Source organism: Chelonia mydas, chromosome 14 (genome assembly GCF_015237465.2).
Source record: "Chelonia mydas isolate rCheMyd1 chromosome 14, rCheMyd1.pri.v2, whole genome shotgun sequence".
NCBI lineage: Eukaryota > Metazoa > Chordata > Testudines > Cheloniidae > Chelonia > Chelonia mydas.
In genome coordinates, this window is record NC_051254.2 from 40,729,541 (window position 1) to 40,749,102 (window position 19,562).

A 19,562-nucleotide genomic window follows, 5' to 3' on the forward strand; every position below is an offset into this window, starting at 1 on the left:
GCCAACTCTGGGTATTCCGATCTTTCAAGCTCTCTGGTTCGTAATTTGGTTTAAGATCTGGATTATGTGCAATGGATGTCATTGGTGAGGGAAATGAACTGTACTTTAGCTCTTCTATCCCAAAGCCGTAGGGTAGCCTTTGCTAAAGGATGCGTATACATTTCTGGTGGGCAGGGCTGTCCTTACCCATCTGCAAAGTATGCAGCTGTGTGCGGCTCCAGGCCCCTGCTCCGCCTCTTCCCCATGGCCCCCACCCCAGTCCTGCTTCTGTCGGCCCCTGCTCTGCCCCAGCCCCGCCCCTGCTCTGCCCCCCACCCCGCCTCTTCCCACCCCTGCTCCAGCCCCACTCCCCTGAGGACTCCAGAAGCGGTCGGGCCTGCCCTCACCCCTAAGTAGAGCGACCCGGCCCCAGCCTGCTCCGCTCCCCTGGCTCCCAGTCGCGCCACCAGCGAGTGCTGGGGGGGTGGCTCCCCCCTGCTCCCCAAGCCTGGGAGCCAGGGGAGCAGAGGAGGCTGGGGTCGGGTCACTCCACTTCCCGCAGGAAGTGGCCAGCCCCCCGCGGAAGCCTGGGGCCCAAAATAGCTAGGGACGCCCCTGCTGGTGGGCGTGATTTTTTAGTAACCCATGGTAGCCTAGTAATGCTTACACTGCTGTAATTTTCTTGTTCAACAAAGACCCGGTGTTTAGCTGGGTTAGAGCACCCGTAATCCACTACTGCTTTGAGCTGGCTGGCTGGAGAGACTATCTGGAAAAGCTAGTCCATCCCAGTTAATAGGTCTGTACAAAGTATTTTCTCTCACTCTTGGTCTTTTCTTATTCCATATAAATTCTAACAATGTCCTCAGTATTCCTGCTGGGGGGTTTCATCTACGACACTCACACAAATATATCCTTGGCCGAAGATTTGTTTTGACGCTGGCTATTCTTCCCAACCAAGAAATTGCATATATTCCCCAGCACTCAGGTCTTTTTTCATTTGCTGAAGCAGCGGTTTGACATTGAATCATAGCGCTCTTCTAGCTTGTCTGAGAGATGAATTCCCAGGTATTTTGTAGAATGTGTTGCCCATTTGTATCCATATGTTTTCTGGAGGAGAGACTTTGCATAGTCCGGCAAATTTCTAGCTATTTCAGATCTGACATAATTTACTTTAAATCCAGACACTTTTGCAAAGTCCTGAATTTCTTTAGAAACCAATTTTAGGGAAACATTTGGTTTAGATAAACACACTATTAAATCACTTGGATATCATGCTATTTTTCTGATGTTTTCCTGCAAGTTTTATTCCTGTGAGGGGTCCATTGGTCCTTATCCTCTTTGCAAAAGGCTCCATAGCCAATGCGCAATCCCTCTTTGTAATTCAAAAAGGGGAGATTTAACTTCATTAACTCGCACAGCTGTTTTTGGGCTGGTGTAAAGAGCAGTTATCCATTTAAGGAACCGGGAGGGACAGGGGTGCATGTGTGCAAAGTTCATATACGAGGCAGGACCTGAAACACAAAGGCTTTGTCTACACTGGCACTTTGGCTGCAAAACTTTTGTCGTTCCGGGGTGTTAACCCCCCCGCCCATGACAAAAGTTTTACCGATGAAAAGCACCAGTGTGAACAGCACTTTGCCGGGAGGAGTGCTCTCCTGCCGCCAAAGCCACTCGTGGGGGGTGGACGTTTTTGAGAGCTCTCCTGCCGACAAACAGCAGCTACACCGCGCGGCTTTTAGCAGCACGGCTCTCGCAGCACAGCCGAGTTGCTGAAAGCCTGGTCGTGTAGCCAGAGCCAAAGTTTCACTCTATTCCAGGGGTTCTCAAACTTCATGGCACCACAACCCCCCTTCTGACAATGAGCTTGGGGGGGGGTACGTGAGCTTACGTGAGCTTGGGGGGGGCAGAGCCTGAGCCCCACTGCCCCGGGTGCGGGGAGAAGGGGCCGCGGTCCAAGCCCCACCACCCGAGTGGAGGGAGAGGGGGCTGCAGCCCAACCCCCGCTGCTCCGGGTGGGGGTGGAGCTCGGGCTTCAGCTTGACCCCTGGGTCCCAGCAAGTCTAATGCTGGCCCTGGCAACCCCATTCAAATGGGGTTGTGACCCACTTTGGGGTCCTGACTCACGGTTTGAGAGCCACTGCGCTATTCTATCAAAGGCTTCCTCTGCGTCTAGCGACAACCAGAGAAATGGATCTTTTTTTTGCTCCGGCGTTATGGATGATTCCAAGTACTCGCCGAATATTGTCTGACGTTTGTCTATCCTTAATGAATCCAGTTGTAGCTGGATTTCGAGAAGACGCCAGCACAGGCTGGACTCAGCTAGCTCCTATTTTTGCTAAAGACTTTGTTGTGAGTCAGCAGAAATACAGGGCGACAGGAACGGCACAGGGGTAAGGTCTTTTCCACCTTTCGGGAGAAGAGCCAGAATAGCTTCTGTTTGAAGTTGTGGAAGTTCCTCCCCTGGCAGAATGGCACTGAAAGTCCATCTCAAGGGACCCACGAATACAGTGTTTTTCAAAGGCAGCCACGACAGCCCCCTGGGCAGAGATGGGGAGGGGAGCAAAGCAGCGCCCCCTCCCTGCCGCGCCCAGCTGTTGCTCCTGGAGGTGCAGCCTTGGTGTTTCCTGGCACTGACAGCACAGGATTGGTGCCCTGTCCCGCGCAGCCTCCTGGGGCTCCAGGCAGCACCTCTGCGGACACATGGGGTAGGCAAAGTGACCATACATCCCATTTTGGCAGGGACAGTCCCTTTTTTAAGCCCTGTCCCACCCGCCCCAACTTTGCATACACACAGTTTGTGTACATACAGTCTCATACATACAAAGACTTAATTTGAATCACTTTCGTCATTACCAACAGAGGGGTACAAACACTGCCTCTGATCTGCTGGCAACACTTCCGTACAAAGGACAGAACGCACTGGACTGGACAATCTCAAGCATCCAGTTTTTCAAAGCTGTGGAGAGAAACTGCAGGGGTACTTAAAGACAGACAGACAGACAGCATATAGATTTTTGTGCAATGTCAGAATCCTTGATCCCAAGCAAGTTTATGGACTCCCACAAATGTAGTGACTATGAACAGAGAATTCTGCGGCTGAGTTCTGTATCGGAGGGTGAATGGGCAGTTTACTTGAACATTGTAAATGATCTTCCTAGTACCCATGATATTTCTCTCTCCAGCTTTTGGAAAAGCAGACACGCGTTTGCCAAAACTTAGCCAGATTGCTCGCATTCTTTTGGCGATCCCGTGCCATTCAGTTGGTTCTGAATGCAGTTTCTCCAAACCTGAACAAGTGCTAACCCCACAACATTACCGTATGTCATTGAAAAGTATGAATATGTGTGCCTAGGGTGACCAGATGTCCCGATTTTATAGGGACAGTCCCGATTTTTGGATCTTTTTCTTATATAGGCTCCTATTACCCCCTACCCCGTCCCGATTTTTCACATTTGCTGTCTGGTCACCCTATGTGTGCCCAAATAAGTTTGATTGTGTCCTAAGTGTGTGTCAATAAATATTTGTATGCTGAGATAGGTGATAAACTGTTTTATTGCAAATATCTGTATAATTTAGACATATCACCACCTACTGCCCAATTTATAAATATGAAGGAGGCATCACTGCAGTAAATACGGCCACTCCTGATGTAGCATCTGCTACATGCAAAGGTTCAGGAAGGAGTTGAAGGACACAATGGGTATTGAACAAATCACCCTGTCTAAACAGAAGGCGTGTGACACTTTGTGCCTTGGGGGAACCCCCGGCCCCCCCATGTTCATCCTTATAATATAGTTATGAGGCTGAAAATGTGTCCTCATGGCTTAAAACAAGCCCAGGGAAAACTCTCCAGGAGCAGAGGGGCAGTTCACACCTCTTTAGGGCATGTGTGAGACAAACCCAGTCCAGCCTCACAGGAACAAAGGACGCTGGCCTAGGCAGCAACAAAGGATCTGTTGGACTCTCGAGTGAGTCACCCCCCTTCTCTGGTCAGTTTGGGACTGCGATGAGGTAATGCCCACCTGACTCTGAAGGGGATGGGGGTGGTGGGGAGCAAAGCCAAGAGGGAAGAAAGAACATGATAAAAGGGAGAGACATTTGCCATGCTTGCTGTCTCTCTTCCACCTCCATCTACAGCCATCACCACCAAGCGACTGAAGCTCTGATCAAAGGGGTGAGCCTGGCTGAAGGGCAAGCAGCCAGCCTGTGGTGAGAAGCATCTAAGTTTGTAAGGGCACTGAAAGTTTTAAGAGCAGCTTAGGGATGCATTTTGCTTTTATTTCATTTGACCAAATCCGACTTCCTGTGTTTTGACTTATAATCACTTAAAAACCTATCTTTATAGTTAATAAATTTGTTTGTTTATTCTACCTGAAGCAGTGCGTTTGGTTTGAAGCCTGTCAGAGACTCCCCTTGGGAAAACAAGCCTGGTGCATATCAATTTCTTTGTTAAATTGACGAACTCATATGAGCTTGCAGCATCCAACAGGCATAACTGGACACTGCAAGACGGAGGTTCCTAGGTTTGTGTCTGGGACCGGAGATATTGGCTAGTGTCATTCGGTTGCACAATCCAAGGAGCAGCTTACATGCCAGAGGCCCTGCGTGACCAGCCCAGGAGTGGGGGTTCTCACAGCAGAGCAGGGTCAGGCTGGCTCCCAGACTCAAGGATTGGAGTGACCTAGGAGATCACCGGTCCAGATAACACCAGGGGAACGTCACAGCGTGGTTTGACAGAGATACTCGTAAACTCATTTGGCTGTGTCTCCACCTGTTGATGGCTGAGTGATCACAGTACACGGAGGGGTTTGCTGCTTGTCACTTGCATGGCACTGTGAGAGAGCCCAGCCTGGAGAGTTTAAGGGGATGCAGCAGTCCCACAGTCCAGCTTGTAACCATGGGGAGATGTCATGCCTGTACGTTTTGTATTAATTAGGGCTGTCAAGCAATTAAAAAAATTAATCACGATTAATTGCGCAATTAATCGCACTACTAAACAATAACAGAATACCATTTAAATATTTTTGGATGTTTTCTACATTTTCAAATATATTGATTTCAATTACAACACAGAATACAAAGTGTACAGTGCTCACTTTATATTTTTTATTACAAACATTTCCATTATAAAAAAAACTTCAATTCACCTCCCTGAAGTACTGTAGTGCAATCTCTTTATCATGAAAGTTGAACTTACAAATGCAGAATTATGTAAAAAAGAGTAACCGCACTTAACAATAAAACAGTGTAAAACTTTAGAGCCTACAAGTCCGCCCAGTCCTACTCCTTGTTCAGCCAATCGCTCAGACAAACAAGCATTCAGTGCTGGGGGAGGACAGGGGAGGAGGGAAGGAAGCAATGACGTGTGCCGGAGGAGGGTGATGAAGGTGTCTTGCTGCTGCTTCTGGAAGGGTGGAACAAGGAGACATCGGATTTCACAGGGAAGGGCTTATTTTGGTCCCTGACGCATTTTTCATGCCCTGTGAAATTGGTAGTGCCCTGCTGATAAGCATCAGGCTTATGGGTTAACTGGTTAAACTTTTACATCTCTACTAGTCCTCCTCCATTGCATGTTCCTTTCCCTTTGTATATGCATCAGGTTTGCTACAGATCCAGTTCCTCAGAGAATAGCACCTTGAAGAGCTCACGAAGACATTGCTCAGATATGCGCAGTCCCCTTCTGCTCTTACTTCAAACCTGTAATGTAAGTCATGGAGCTAGTCAGGAGCTGACCGCTTCCCCCTCCACCCGCAATAGTCACCATCGAGGTGGCGTTCCACACATTTGGATGGTGACACAGAGCTGCAGGTTCTCAGGGTTTCCCCTTTCTGCACCAGAAACAGGATTCAAACTCCCACCTGGCAGCCAAGAATCAGAACAGGAGGAAACATTTCAGGCAATCATTAGGCACAGCAAGCCGAAAAAGGGATCCGAGTGGGGTGGCTCTCAGCCACTCAGCAAACCAGAATTTTTCCATGGCACGGCCATAGTCAGCTATCTTAAAAAAAAAAAATTCTAACCCTTTACAACTGATGCAAACTTTAAAAATATGAACAGAGTGTAGCCAATGTAGCAATATCTGCCTGAGTCGGCAGACCATGGAAACTGAAGTGTACCAGAACAGTGAGATGTCTATTTAGCAGCTTCAAATTAAAAGTAACCCAGGCCTTTAAGGATCTGGGCCTGAGTTAGACGTAGGCATAGGCGCTGACTCCGTGAGTGCTCTGGGGCTGGAACACCCACAGGGAAAAAATGGTGGGTCCTGAACAACCACCGACAGCCCCCCTATCAGCGCCCCCCACCCCCACCCAGCACCTCCCATCAGCCGGTGGGCCCCACGGATCAGTGCCTCTCCCCTCCCTCCCCGCGCCTCCTGCCTGCCGCGATCAGCTGTTTTGTGGCATGCAGGAGGCTCTGGGGGGAGGGGGAAGGAGAAAGGATGCGGCGTGCTCGGGGGAGGGGGTGGAACTGGGCGGGGCGGGTGTGGAGTGGGGGTGGGAAGAGGCGGGGTGGGGGTGGGGCCTTGGAGGAAGGAGTGGCATAGGGGCAGGGCCTGGAGCAGGGTCAAGCACCCCCCGGCACTTTGGAAAGTCGGTGCCTGTGGGGGGAGGCAGTGCACAGCCCATGCTCAAGACAAATGCAGCAGCCGCGCTGATCAGCAAGGGATCACAAAGAGCCTCTGGCCTTACAGCCTGCTTCACGGCAAAGGTGCATCCACTGGGACGCTACCCCCCAGCGGTTTTAACTCCTACCGAGACAGCAGGCTGGAGAAAGGGCATTGGGAGCCCAGATCAAGGCCAGAGACACACAATCCTCCCTGCACCGTACTGTGCAGCACAGAAAAGTTAGGCCCTATTTTAACACCGGTTTTAAGATTAAAAGCTCTAATGGGGTAAGCTGTGGATCCGTCCAAGCTAACATTTCAGTCGCTTGTGATTTACCCCTGGGAAAGCGAAAAAAGACAGAAATGAACTCACAGCTGTTGGTTGAATATGGTTCCGTTCACCCACTTCCAGGGCTGGCTTGATTCTCTTCTGAGGCCAATCCAGTGCTCAACGGGGCCTGCATAGCGCACCATGAAATCCTGAACAAGAGGACAGTGTGTATTAGATTCTGCCGTGTTCCTGGGATCCTGCCCCACAGGGAATCTCAGTTGTACAGCTAAGGGCTTGGCTCCACATCAGAGCTGCAGAGCATGAGCTATACCAGTATAGTTACTGAAGGGCCAAAAATCCATTAATATGTACGTAAGACCTTGACCACAGTCTCTGTTAAGAACTTTTCACGTAGGCCCAAATTCCACAGCTTGGTCTGAGGCATGAGGCCTGGCTAACAATGAACAATACATGGCTAAAAGACAGCTGGGGTAAACAGGAGACAACCTTGTTTTGTTTCAACTAGTTAAGTGGAGTCAGCATAATTCCAGATTGGGAGACTTACCAGGAGTCAGAGGTACAGGCACAAAGCACTGAGAGGAGCCTTAAGGAAGAAGATAACGTGCTTGACTTGACACACTCCCCAAAGGCCAACCAGAGTTCAGGGAGAGGCCTAACATGTCAGCATGAGCTATGACATCCTCCCTTTCACAGGTGCCAATCCTAGTTCGCAGCAACGCAGTGGTAACCCTAAAACAACTGCTATTGCTGTGTACTGCTCACTATTCTTTTTGCTTTAAACCCCCAGGAACGTACCTGTTGGCCCAGTGGAAGAGCCCTCTCCTTTCTGTGGAACCAAAAATCAGCATTTAACCTACACATTGCACCAGGAAACGTTTGACGGAGAACAACTGTGTATTAGCGACATGTTAACCTGAGCTACGGGCGGAGCCATTATGTAATCTTTTACACTATTGGCTTATTGGACTAATTTTGTCTTGCTGCTAGAACCTAGTCAGGGGCTCGGGAATTCCCACCCCGTTGCTTCTCTCCACCCATCGGCACCCTATATAATCTATTGTAATCAATTGTTTGGCAGTGTCCCACTGGGCCTGATAAGCAAAGTGAAACTCTGCCAGCGCTGTGCGTAATAATCCCTGCTGCTTGACTCCACACGATGTCCATCTCTGTTCCTTCAGATGGCGACGAGGATGGGATACAAGTTTGTGAACTGATTGGCCGCCAGAGTCGGACATCCAAAAGAGAGGCGAGTATGTTTAATTTACCACCTCATTAGGCTAGGGATAAACGTCTCTCATCCCCTTCAGACACAGCTTGCTCCCGCTTTTTAAAATTTAAGTGAAAAGGAACCTAGACACGTGTAATCCAAGTGTAGGGGTTATAAAGGGGTACCAATTGGGAAGGGAGACAAGTACAAGAGGGTTATATACTGTTTAACTAAGGGGTTTGTTACGGAGGATTGGACAAACCACCAGCAAGCAACTGGCCGTGAGTTAAGCCCAGAACTGGCTGGGTATGCGAGTGGTAGGCAGTGCGAACTGGTGATCCCACTTCCTCATTGTATGTAACATTGCAAGTCCTGACAGAGCGCCCCCCCCATCAGGCACGTGATGTATATTCCCTTGAATAGTACAAGTCCCCAGCAAGGCCAGCAATTCTGTGTAAATTGAGACCATGGTGATAAGCGGGGCGGTGGGGGGGGGACGTACTTCCCCAATAAGGTCAGCAGTTGGGGTAATCAAAAAGCCATGGCATCTAAGGGGGAGAGGAAAGTCAACCCTCGGGAATATTTAGAGTATAAACACATAAAGACCCGGCAGGCGGCAGTTAAAAAAGCAAATTATGCTGCAGCCGGACCAGCGGAAGAGTTGGCTGAATGGTGGAATGACCAAAAAGGTGACAAAACAGACAAAGCAGTGATAGTAATATTGGATATCCTCAATATAAAGAAAAGGAAAATAAAACTCTAAAAGCTGATAATAAGGCACTAAGAGATAAAAGCCTGTACCAGAATGACAATACTTCCTTCAAAATGTGTAGCTGTCAGGCAGACGGGAAAGATCCCAAAGCAACAGAATCAAAATTACCATGCCAGGGGCACACCCCTAGATTAGAAGAAGGGGAGCTCACAACTGGCACTTGACAGCCAACTGTACCACCGATTAATTATCCGTGGAAAGATCTGGCAGTGAGGAGCAAAGGTGATAGACCTGAACCCCCTCCATACATGTCCCCATATAGGCCAGCACCTCAAGGGCCAAATCTGGGCACCACCAAGGATAACGGGGGGTGGGGGGGAGCCACAGGGGTTAGTTGCCCCAGGGGATCATGTACAAACACACAGCCCCAATTAAAACGCAGTCAAGAAGGCTCAGAAACGTTAATGCGAATGGTGAGCCAGGATGGGGATTCAGGACGGAAACCACCGAGATCTACCGTCCCTTTACCCCACAGGAAAACCAGGTGCTGCTGTCCGATCTGCCCGAACTCAAGCGCGATAATAAGAATGCCGAGTTCTGGGACAAACCGGACGGCCTGACTGAAATGCACGGCCTACACAAAAAGGATGTTCACATCCTGGTCAAGTGCAAATGTCCCAGGAATGTGTGGGACAACTTAGACAACAAATGGAAAACCAGGCACTGGGCTGAGGATCATGACTCCAACCAGGTGGGAGCGGCTCTCACAGAAGAGCCAGCCCCGAACCCAGAATCCGGAAGCGTAACCAAATTTAAAGCTGTGCTTTCTACAGCTCTAGGAGCTCAAACCACCAAATGGGAGGCCTTGCAATCAGTGATTCAGCAGAAAGGGGAGTCTGCCATGTCCTACGCCGAAAAGAAGTGGGATGCGTTCTGCTCTTATTCAGGCCTGGATAATATAACAACCCGAAACCATGACGCGTTCCTCCAAATTCTAAAAGAAGGATTGTCTGCGGACCACCAAGCGGACCACCAAGCAGTCCTGGCGTTAGGCAACTTGGTTGGAGATTCATACTCAGCCGTGATGAAATGGGCCACGGATTTAGAAAATAGAAAGAAAAAGACAGTGGCAACCATCCCCTCCGAGGAGATTGCAGCAGTTCACACACTCAGATCTGCTACCTGTTACACCTGTAACAAGCCAGGACATCTGGCATGTGATTGTAAGGACAAGAAGAAAACCAAAATGTGCAGTTACTCTAAAAAAATTGGCCACATGAAAGAGAATTGCTTCCACCCTGGGGTGGGGGTAAGGAAGGCCAGTGGCCAAGCAAGCAAAATAAAACGTATAAAACCGGAACCCAAGAACAGGAACAGACTAAACAAATCCAGGAGTTGCTCAAACTCCTGGCTAGCAAGTAGGTAATAGCAGCCTCCGTGGCTGGCACCGTAGGCGACCTATGGATGTTTCATAACGCACGAGTAGGGGGCCAGTCGTGCAAAATGTTAATAGACACGGGAGCCTTGGTATCAATAACCAGCCAAGACCTCCCCTTACCCAGTGAACCGTATGGATTGAAGGGATGGGAGGGGGAAGATTAAAAGCAACCCTAAGTCAGCCAGTAGAAATAGAATTTGAGGATATGATCACAGTAAGCCAAATCTGGGTTTGCCCCGAGCAAGGAGACACAATTTGCGGCATAGATCTCCTTAGAGAGCTCGGAGGGGGAATCAACCCCAACGCCAGCAGCATTGAATGGACCAGAGGGTCCAAGCAGGAAAGGCCATCCCAAAATATAGCCATGATTGCCATAGCAAGGCAATAACGCCAGAGTGCGGGGAGAGTCCAGTGGAGACACTGTGCTCCCTTCACCCTGAAGTTTGAGTAACAGATAAATAGGACTGCGGAATGGTAAACATGGAGCCTATAGTCCATGTTAGGAGGCATGTAGGAGGGCCAACACACAAAGCTCACAGGCAGTACCCGATTAAACCGGAAGCCTTAGAGGCAGTTAAAAACATAGTCACGGATTTAGAATTTAGAGGGGTGGTGAGGAAAACCACCTCTACAACTAACTCCCCAATATGGCCCGTCCGGAAGCCGGATGGGACAAGGAGGTTAACTATAGACTACACCCACCTTAACCGGGTGACCGCAAAAGCCCATCCTATTGTGGCAAGCCCTGCCACTATTCTCAATTTGCTAAAACCGGGTCACTCAGTGTTTTCAGTCCTAGATGTAGCAAGTGGATTTTGGAGCATTGCCCTCGCGAGAGAGAGCCAGGAGAAATTCGCATTTACACTGGGAGACCAGCAGTACTCTTGGACCCGTGTTTCCCAGGGGTTCCAGAACTCTCCTTCCATCTTCCATATGGCAATGGCAGAAACAATAGCACGGGTGCCCTTGGAGGGAGATACGCGGATATTGCAGTATGTTGATGACACACACTCATTGACCTCCTTAATACCGGGCGGTTAAAATCCATAACGGATGCCCGCAGGAGTCAGGGGGAATCAACACCGTGTCTGCAAATGTGGTTGAATACCTGAACACAGATGGAGAGGTACACGAGTGTCTCCTAGATAAGGGGGAGGAAGTGCGGGGAATAGTTAAGGAAGAGCCATTGGAGAATCCAGACATGGTTTTGTATGTAGATGGATCAAGGAAGTATGAAAATGGAGTGCCATGTACAGGGTGGGCAGTGGCAGTCAGTGATGGAACGGTAATAGCGTCAGGTCAGTTGAATGGTTCAAAATCAGCCTGAGAAGCAGAGTTAACAGCCCTCACTGAAGCCCTAAGAGTGGGGGAGGGCAAAAGACTCAATGTACACAGATAGCAGGTACGCGTTCGGAGTAGTGCATGACTACATGGACGTGTGGTCACGCAGGGGTTTTATAACAACGACCGGCAAACCCATTAATAATATGGATGCAGTAAAGAGGCTAACAGAAGCCACTAACTCCAATTACCCTGTGTGACAGGTTTCAGTCGGTCCGCCGAGCCCCGGGCGGGGGGGATGGAGAGCTATTGTCCCACCGGAGGCCTTCGTCACACCTTTCGGGCACTGGGGAATTAGCGGGGAAGGTGTGCCGGCCCGAGTCTGTAGCGCACAGTTCTGCTACCCGAGGCGGGCTGGCCGGGGTAGGGGAACGCAGGCCCACCCAACTCCACCGCGTTCCAGCCCAGGGCCCTGACAGTGGCGGGAGGCGAAGGTCCCGCCGCTGGGTCAGTGGGGCCGTCCGCGCCCGCTGACCAAACACATCTACCCCACGGTGCAGTTCTGCCCCTGGGCTACTTCCTACCCGGTCTCTCCAGCGGGTCTCTCCGGGTATTCCGCTGCGGGAAGCTCCAGCTCCCCCTCTGTGTCGGACTCACGCTGGCCCGGGGTACAGCCAGGCCCCTCCAGGTCCTCAGCGGCTGGCAGTCCTGGTCGCCACAGGCCTTCCTCCCGGTCAGGCTCCTCCTGGCCCAGGGCCTCCCCTGGGTCAGCAGCAGGATCGTGAGGGAGCAGCCAGCCGCCTGTGTCTGTCTCCCTCCCTGGTGCTCTCCTCGCTGGGCAAAGAGCCCCGCCTTTTATACTTCCTGTCCCACCCCGCCCCTTCTGGGGATTGGCGGAAGCTTGGTCTGGCCCCGCCCACTCAGGCTGAGAGGGTGGCTCTTTACCCTCTGGTTCGGAGGGGAGCCACCCCGGCTCCCTACACCCTGGCTGGTTGCCAAGAAAATGCAAATCTGGGCAGGGGAGGCTGGGAAGCCATAAAGCTGCCATCTCCAGTCAGAAGCTGAGGGTTCAAAAGGTCCGTACTGATCACAGAGGCACATTGATAGCCAGGGCAGGGACTTGGCTTCCAGAATCTCACTCATTCTTGCCTCTGATCCTGAGAAACATCAAAGGTCCTACTCCCACTCCAGGGGTGGGGCTCTGCCCACATTCCAACTCTGTCTGTCATGCCAAGCCCAGTCCATTGCAGTTAGAAAGAATCTGCAGGAGTCTCACCTTTTCCTCCTGGGTGTCAATCGCAGCCAGGGAAGCATTGAACGAAGAGCAGAAGTGCTGGCTAGAATTCCAGTTCTTTTCTTCCTTTGAGAAATAGTAGCATTTTCCTTGGTATCCGACCCATTCCTCCAGGCAGCAGAGGCCAAAAGGGGGACCCTGAGATGGGACAAAAGGGGGGCCCTGAGAGGGGACAGTAGAGGTGACTTGACCATCCAAAGATCTTGTGAATAGGAGCACTGAAAAATGAAAGAACACAGGGTTAAGAGATTGGTGACACATATACGTGCTTTCCGAGAAGAGCAAATAAGAATAATCTCATCAGATCCATATTTCAGACTCTTGAAGACTCTGGAAGCTGCTCAGAGGATGGGAGGGAGCCAGGAGGTCGTTAGAAACTGAACCAGTTATGAGGGGCCACCACGCCTCGGTTTCTTGGTGTGGAGTGTGGGGGTGAATTCAGTGAGGATGCAGACAGACAGGATTTCCATGCATCAGAACAAAATGCAGAATTCAGAGCTAGGCACAAATTCAGGGAGCTGCAGAGCTGTCAAAGGACCAGCAGGAGAATACAGAAAAGCTCGATTTTGTTCTGATCAGCTAGGACATAGACTGCTACACTGGGCTGGCTGATTCCCTCTTCCTGCTCTTTGCTTTGCTCTCCTGGAGAGGCATGTTGAGACCAAAGTGTGAATACTCATTTCAGGAGATAAAACACTGAAATTTGAAAGTGCTGGACCCAGCAGAGAGGATGACGTCAGCCCTGCTAGGCCCTCATAATGCTACTAAAAAGAGAAGGGCGCTCATATAAAATTAGAAGCAGACTTTAAGGGCTGGCAGCCACTCTGACTGGGTCTGCCTCCCCAACCACTGTCAATAGAGCAGAAATATTTCAATTGGATCAAATTATTAAACAATGTGTAAACACCTAGAGGATAACAGAGTAATGAGGAAAACCCTACATGGATTTGCCAAGAACAAATCATGCCAAACCATCCTCATTTCCCTTTTTGACCAGGTTACTGACCTAGTAACTAACTGAAGTGGTTTAGAGGGGAAGTGAAGGCAGTTATAACAATATATATATATTTCAGTGCCATCAGACAGCAGCAGTACGATCACCATAACTCATATCCAGTGCAGCGGATGGATAGCCAGAGGTGGGTCGATTAGGGCCACGATGGGTAAGAACTGTTAAACCCCGCATCGGTTAGTGGTTTCCCCCACAATAATCCCTCCTGCTTGCTCTCTGCCTGGAAGGGATTGTTTCCTTAGACGATCTTTTCTGGGGTGGGAAGTTTTTGAGTCAAACCCCCCCAGTGATTTTAGAGCATATCCCCTTTTCTGCACCAGAGTAACTCAGTAGCTGCACCCATGTGGCTGGCGCTCAGTGAGGAACAGACACTGAGTTAGGAAACCAGGCCGTTGTTATCAAAGAAAGAGCATGCTCAGCTCACACACAAGGCATGCGGAGATGGAGATGGCCCTGGAGAGTTAACTGTGTAGTGCAGGGGTAGCCAATAGGTGGACCATGGGTCAAATCTGGACCGCCAGGTGCTTTTTATTGCCAGAGATCTTTTTATTTACTTTACTTTTGTTATATTTTTTTATTTTCTCTGCAGTCTGGACCTTGGCTACACCTTGACCAAGAAATGTGGACCTTGACTAAAAATAATTGACCACCCCGGTGTAGTGCATACTACCATGCACACGCATACTGTGGAACTGAGTAGGGAAGTCAGTGATTAGGACTTGTCACCACGATCTAAATGTTTGCGTCTAGCTGAGGTGTGAATCTACCCCACACCAGTCTGCTGCGGTCTGACTGTCTATGGGCACCCTACTGACATGCATTAACAGTTTGTTAATACATTTTGATCTACTCCCCTTTCAAAGAGGAATAGATCAAATCACATTAACAAATTTAAACGTGCATCAGCAAGGTGCACACTGAGAACTCAGAGCAGACTAGTGTGAGGTAGATTCATAGAATATCAGGGTTGGAAGGGACCTCAGGAGGTCATCTAGCCCAACCCCCTGCTCAAAGCAGGACCAATCCCCAATTAAATCATCCCAGCCAGGGCTTTGTCAAGCCAGGCCTTAAAACCTCTAAGGATGGAGATTCCACCACCTCCCTAGGTAACCCATTCCAGTACTTCACCACCCTCCTAGTGAAAAAGTTTTTCCTAATATCCAACCTAAACCTCCCCCACTGCAACTGGAGACCATTACTCCTTGTTCTGTCATCAGCTACCACTGAGAACAGTCTAGATCCGTCCTCTTTGGAACCCCCTTTCAGGTAGTTGAAAGCAGCTATCAAATTCCCCCTCATTCTTCTCTTCTGCAGACCTAATAATCTCAGTTCCCACAGCCTCTACTCATAAGACACACTGTTGACTCATGTCAAGTCTCATATCAACTCATAAGACACACTTAACTCATATCAAGCTTCTCGTAGACTGTAAACCCTAGGTTCTTTTCTGCAGAACTGCTGCCTAGCCATTTGGTCCCTAGTCTGTAGCGGTGCATGGGATTCTTCCATCCTAAGTGCAGGACTCTGCACTTTTCCTTGTTGAACCTCATCAGATTTCTTTTGGCCCAATCCTCTAATTTGTCTAGGTCCCTCTGTATCCTATCCCTACCCTCCAGCGTACGTACCACTCCTCCCAGTTTAGTGTCATCTGCAAACTTGCTGAGGGTGCAACCCTCGCCATCCTCCAGATCATTAATGATGATATTGAACAAAACTGGCCCCAGGACCGACCCTTCGGGCACTCCGCTTGATACCAGTAGCCAACTAGACATGGAGCCATTGATCACTACCCATTGAGCCCGATGATCTAGCCAGCTTTCTATCCACCTTATAGTCCATTCATCCAGCCCATACTTCTTTAACTTGCTGGCAAGAATACCGTGGGAGACCGTATCAAAAGCTTTACTAAAGTCAAGGAATAACATGTCCACTGCTTTCCCCTCATCCACAGAGCCAGTTATCTCATCATAGAAGGCAATTAGGTTAGTCAGGCATGACTTGCCCTTGGTGAATCCATGCTGACTGTTCCTGATCACTTTCCTCTCCTCTAAGTGCTTCAAAATTGATTCCTTGAGGACCCACACCCCAGCTTGCCATGAACTAAATATTCCTGTACACAAGCCCCTAAAATAGTTTTTGACACATGCTCAGCTTATATTTGTGCAACTCATTTCAGGAGTGACTGCAGCTGAGAGTTTAATAATTAGAAGTTTCATACCCTGTATAGAGCACTGAATATTAAGACTCTAGAGACCCTGTGAGAGAGGCTGACAGACCTCCTAGTTCCCTTCCAAAGCCTCCTACAATGGAAGAGGTACATCAAGGAACCTCTTTGTTCTGGGAACCTCCTGCACCCGGAGGTGAAGAACCCCAGAGCTCACAGATCTCCCCTCACCTTACACTGTGTGAGTCAATGGGATTCAGGGGCCGTCTATGGCAGAACAATTTCCATGGATGTAATGCTGGTGATGAATGAGTCTCTGTGGAACGATGGGTGGCTCATTTTGGTCGCTGCAGTGAATTGCATCAATGCAAGCCCCTCTCTGTCTGCACCTCTTCAGCTGCACTGATGCCATTACACTGGCACAAAGGATGCAGGCTAGCTTGGACTCAACCCCCGCTCCCAGCTGCTAAACTCTCCTGAGGTCCAGTAATCAGATCCCAGGGCAACAGATAAATCCACCCCTGACAATCTTACAGCACCTGCTTCCCCAGACTATGGTACAGCAGGGTTCACATTCACCAGGAACAGCCGCCCTCGGATCTAGCAGGTGCGGTCTGTGCAGACTGGGGGAGTGAATGGCACTAAGGGACTCTTCACTGCCGAGGTCACCGGTCAACTCTGCACAAGTCACAGAATCATAGAAATGTAGGACTGGAAGGGACCTCAGTAGGTCACCCGAGACATGACCAAGTAAACATAGACCGTCCCTGACAGGTGTTTGTGCAATGTTCTTAAAAACCTCCAACAATGGAGATTCCACAACCTCCCTAGGTAATTTGTTCCAGTGCTTAACTATACTTACCAATAGCAAGTTTTTTGTAATATCTAATTTTAATTTCCCTTGCTGCAATTAAAGCCCACTACCTCTTCTCCTGTCCTCAGTGGTTAAGGAGAACAATTTATCACCCTCCTCTTTATAAGAATCTTTCACATACCTGAAGCCTGTTATGTTCCCCCTCAGTCTTCTCTTCTCCAGACTAAACAAACCCAATTTATTTCAATCTTTCCTCGCAGCTCATGTTTTCGAGACCTTTAATAATTTTTGTTGCTCTTCTCTGGACTCTCTCCAATCTAGCCCCATCTTTCCAAAGTGTGGTGCTCAGAACTAGACACAGTACTCCAGTTGAGGCTAATCAGCACAGAGGAGAGCAGAAGAATTACTTCTCATGCTTTGCTTACAACACTCCTGCTAATACATCCTAGAATGATGTTTGCTTTTTCTGCAACAGTGTTACATTGACGACACATATTTAGTTGGTGATCCTCTATAACCCCCAGATCCTCTTCTGCAATACTCTTTCCTAGGCAGTCATTTCCCGTTTTGTATTCATGCAATTGATTATTCCTTCCTAAGCGTAGGACTTGGCGTTTGTTCTTATTGAACTTTGTCATACTGATTTCAAACAGTTTCTCCAGATCATTTTGAATTCTGGTCCTGTCCTCCAAAGCACTTGCAACCCCTCCCAGCTTGGTATTGTCCACAAACTTTATCAGGGTACTCTCTATGCCATTATCTAAATCATTGCTGAATATATTGACTAGAACTACAACTAGGACAGATCCCTGCAGAACCCCACTTGATACGTCCTTCCAGCTTGACTGTGACCCATTGATATCTACTCTCTGAGTATGGTTTTCCAACTAGTTGTGCACCCACCTTATAGTAGGTTAATTTAGGCTGTATTTCCCTAGTTTGTTTATGGGAAGGTCATGTAAGACAGTATCAAAAGTCTTACTAAAGTCAAGATATACCACACCTACCACTTCCCTCCTATCCACAATGCTTGTTACTCTGTCTGAGTAGGATTTTAGGTTGGTTTGATATGATCTCTTCCTGACAAATCCATGTGGACTATTACTTATCACCTTATTATCTTCCAGGTGCTCACAAATTATTTATTTGCTCCATTATCTGTCTGGGTACTAAGGTTAAAATGATTGGTCTATAATTCCCTGGGTTGTCCTGCCCCTGTGAAACCTAGTTAAAAGCCCATCTCACTAGGTTAGCCAGTCTGTATCCAAAGATTTTCTCCGCCTTCCTTGATAGGGGGACCTCACCTCTGCTCTGCAGTCCTTCTCCTCGGAACAGCATCCCATGGTTGAGGAAGCCAAAGTCCTCCTGGTGACACCATCGGCTACGCCATGCATTAACCACCAGGACATGTCTGTCTCTACCTCGGCCCCCACACTTGACGGGAAGGATGGAAGAGAACACCACCTGCACCCCCAACTCCTTCGCCCTCACTCCCAGAGCCCTGTAGTCACTTCTGATCTGTTCAGGGTCAGACCTCGCAGTATCATTAGTGCCCACATGTATGAGCAGCATGGGGTAGTAGTCAGAGGGCCAAATGATCCTTGGCAACCCTTACGTAATGTCTCAGATACAGGCCCCTGGCAGGCAGCACAGCTCCCAGGATGCCAGGCCAGGCCCGCAGATGGAGGTCTCCATCTCCCTTAAGTAACTGACCACCACTCTTCATTTCCTCTTGGGAGTGATGGCTGTAATCCTCCCAGATTTGGGGGTACATGGCTTCTCCTCCTCCACCTTTGGGGGAGACTCGTCACCCTCGTTGCCAGGGCAGCATATTGGTTTTTCATAACCAAGGTTGGTGGGTCGGAGCAGGGGTGGAGCACTGCCTGCTGCCAGCAGTAGCCAGCAGCCAGCTAGTGCAGTCCTCTCACTCTGGATTGCTCCTCCACCTTGGAGGTCTTCTCAGCCTAGCCACCTCCACCTGCAGCTCTCCCACCTGCTTCCTGAGAGATTCTACCAGTAAGCACCCATCACACGGGATGGTCCCCCCAGCCTGGCTTTCTGTGATGGGGAAATGCAGGCCACAGTCTCTGCTAATCCACACCAGGACCTGGGTAGAGGCATCCATGGCCAGATTCTCTGTCAGGACAAAGTTACAAGTGGCGGAGCCAGGAGCAGTGTTGGCATTGGCGATGGGCCCCTACCGAACCATGATAATTTTATTCCTTCTCCCTCCTACAAACCCCCTCTCAAACTCCCCTGTTCGCTAGCTCCCTTTGGTTGCTTAGGGTGTGTCTACACGGCAAGAAAAAACCCCACAGCTGGCCCAGGTGACCTGACTCAGGCTCATGGGGCTGAAAAACCGCTGTGTAGATGCTCAAGCCTGGGCTGGAGCCCGAGCCCTGGGACCCTGTGACAATGGAGCCTGAGCCCAAACAGCTTCACAGCAAGTTTTAGCCCTGCAGCCTGAGCCCCACGAACCTGAGTCAACAGAGACGGGCCAGCCATTGCCATACAGCTGGACTTTTAACACTGTTTAGACATAGCCTTAGCGTCGGGCTTTTAAGCCCTTCTCTCCTAGGTCAGCCCTGCCCCTTGTTAATGCACAGGAAAAGAGTGATCACAAGGATGTCCAAGGATGAAAGGACAGGAGACCAGAGCCTTGCTAGTGCACACACATCTAGTAGACCCCTGGCCCCCACAGTCCCCAAACACACAATCCCCAATAGACCACACTGTAAACTTTAACCAAGCCAAAAACAAAAACC

At 49.5% G+C, this 19,562-nt stretch overlaps 1 protein-coding gene across 3 annotated transcripts in view; it reads right to left on the minus strand.

The window, feature by feature from the left end:
* Positions 1-5,209: 5,209 nt before the first annotated feature.
* The window catches only part of LOC114021148 (C-type lectin domain family 2 member D), a 33,091-nt gene continuing 18,738 nt past the window's right edge, over positions 5,210-19,562 (minus strand). For all 3 annotated transcript variants that reach the window (XM_043528289.1, XM_037915114.2, XM_037915113.2), the window contains 3 exons: positions 12,790-13,025; positions 6,957-7,063; positions 5,210-5,676 (listed from right to left, as the gene is read on the minus strand). In XM_043528289.1, the coding sequence (XP_043384224.1) occupies positions 5,532-5,676; positions 6,957-7,063; positions 12,790-13,025 (488 nt within the window). In that variant the 3' untranslated portion in view covers positions 5,210-5,531. The remainder of the gene's footprint in view (positions 5,677-6,956; positions 7,064-12,789; positions 13,026-19,562) is intronic.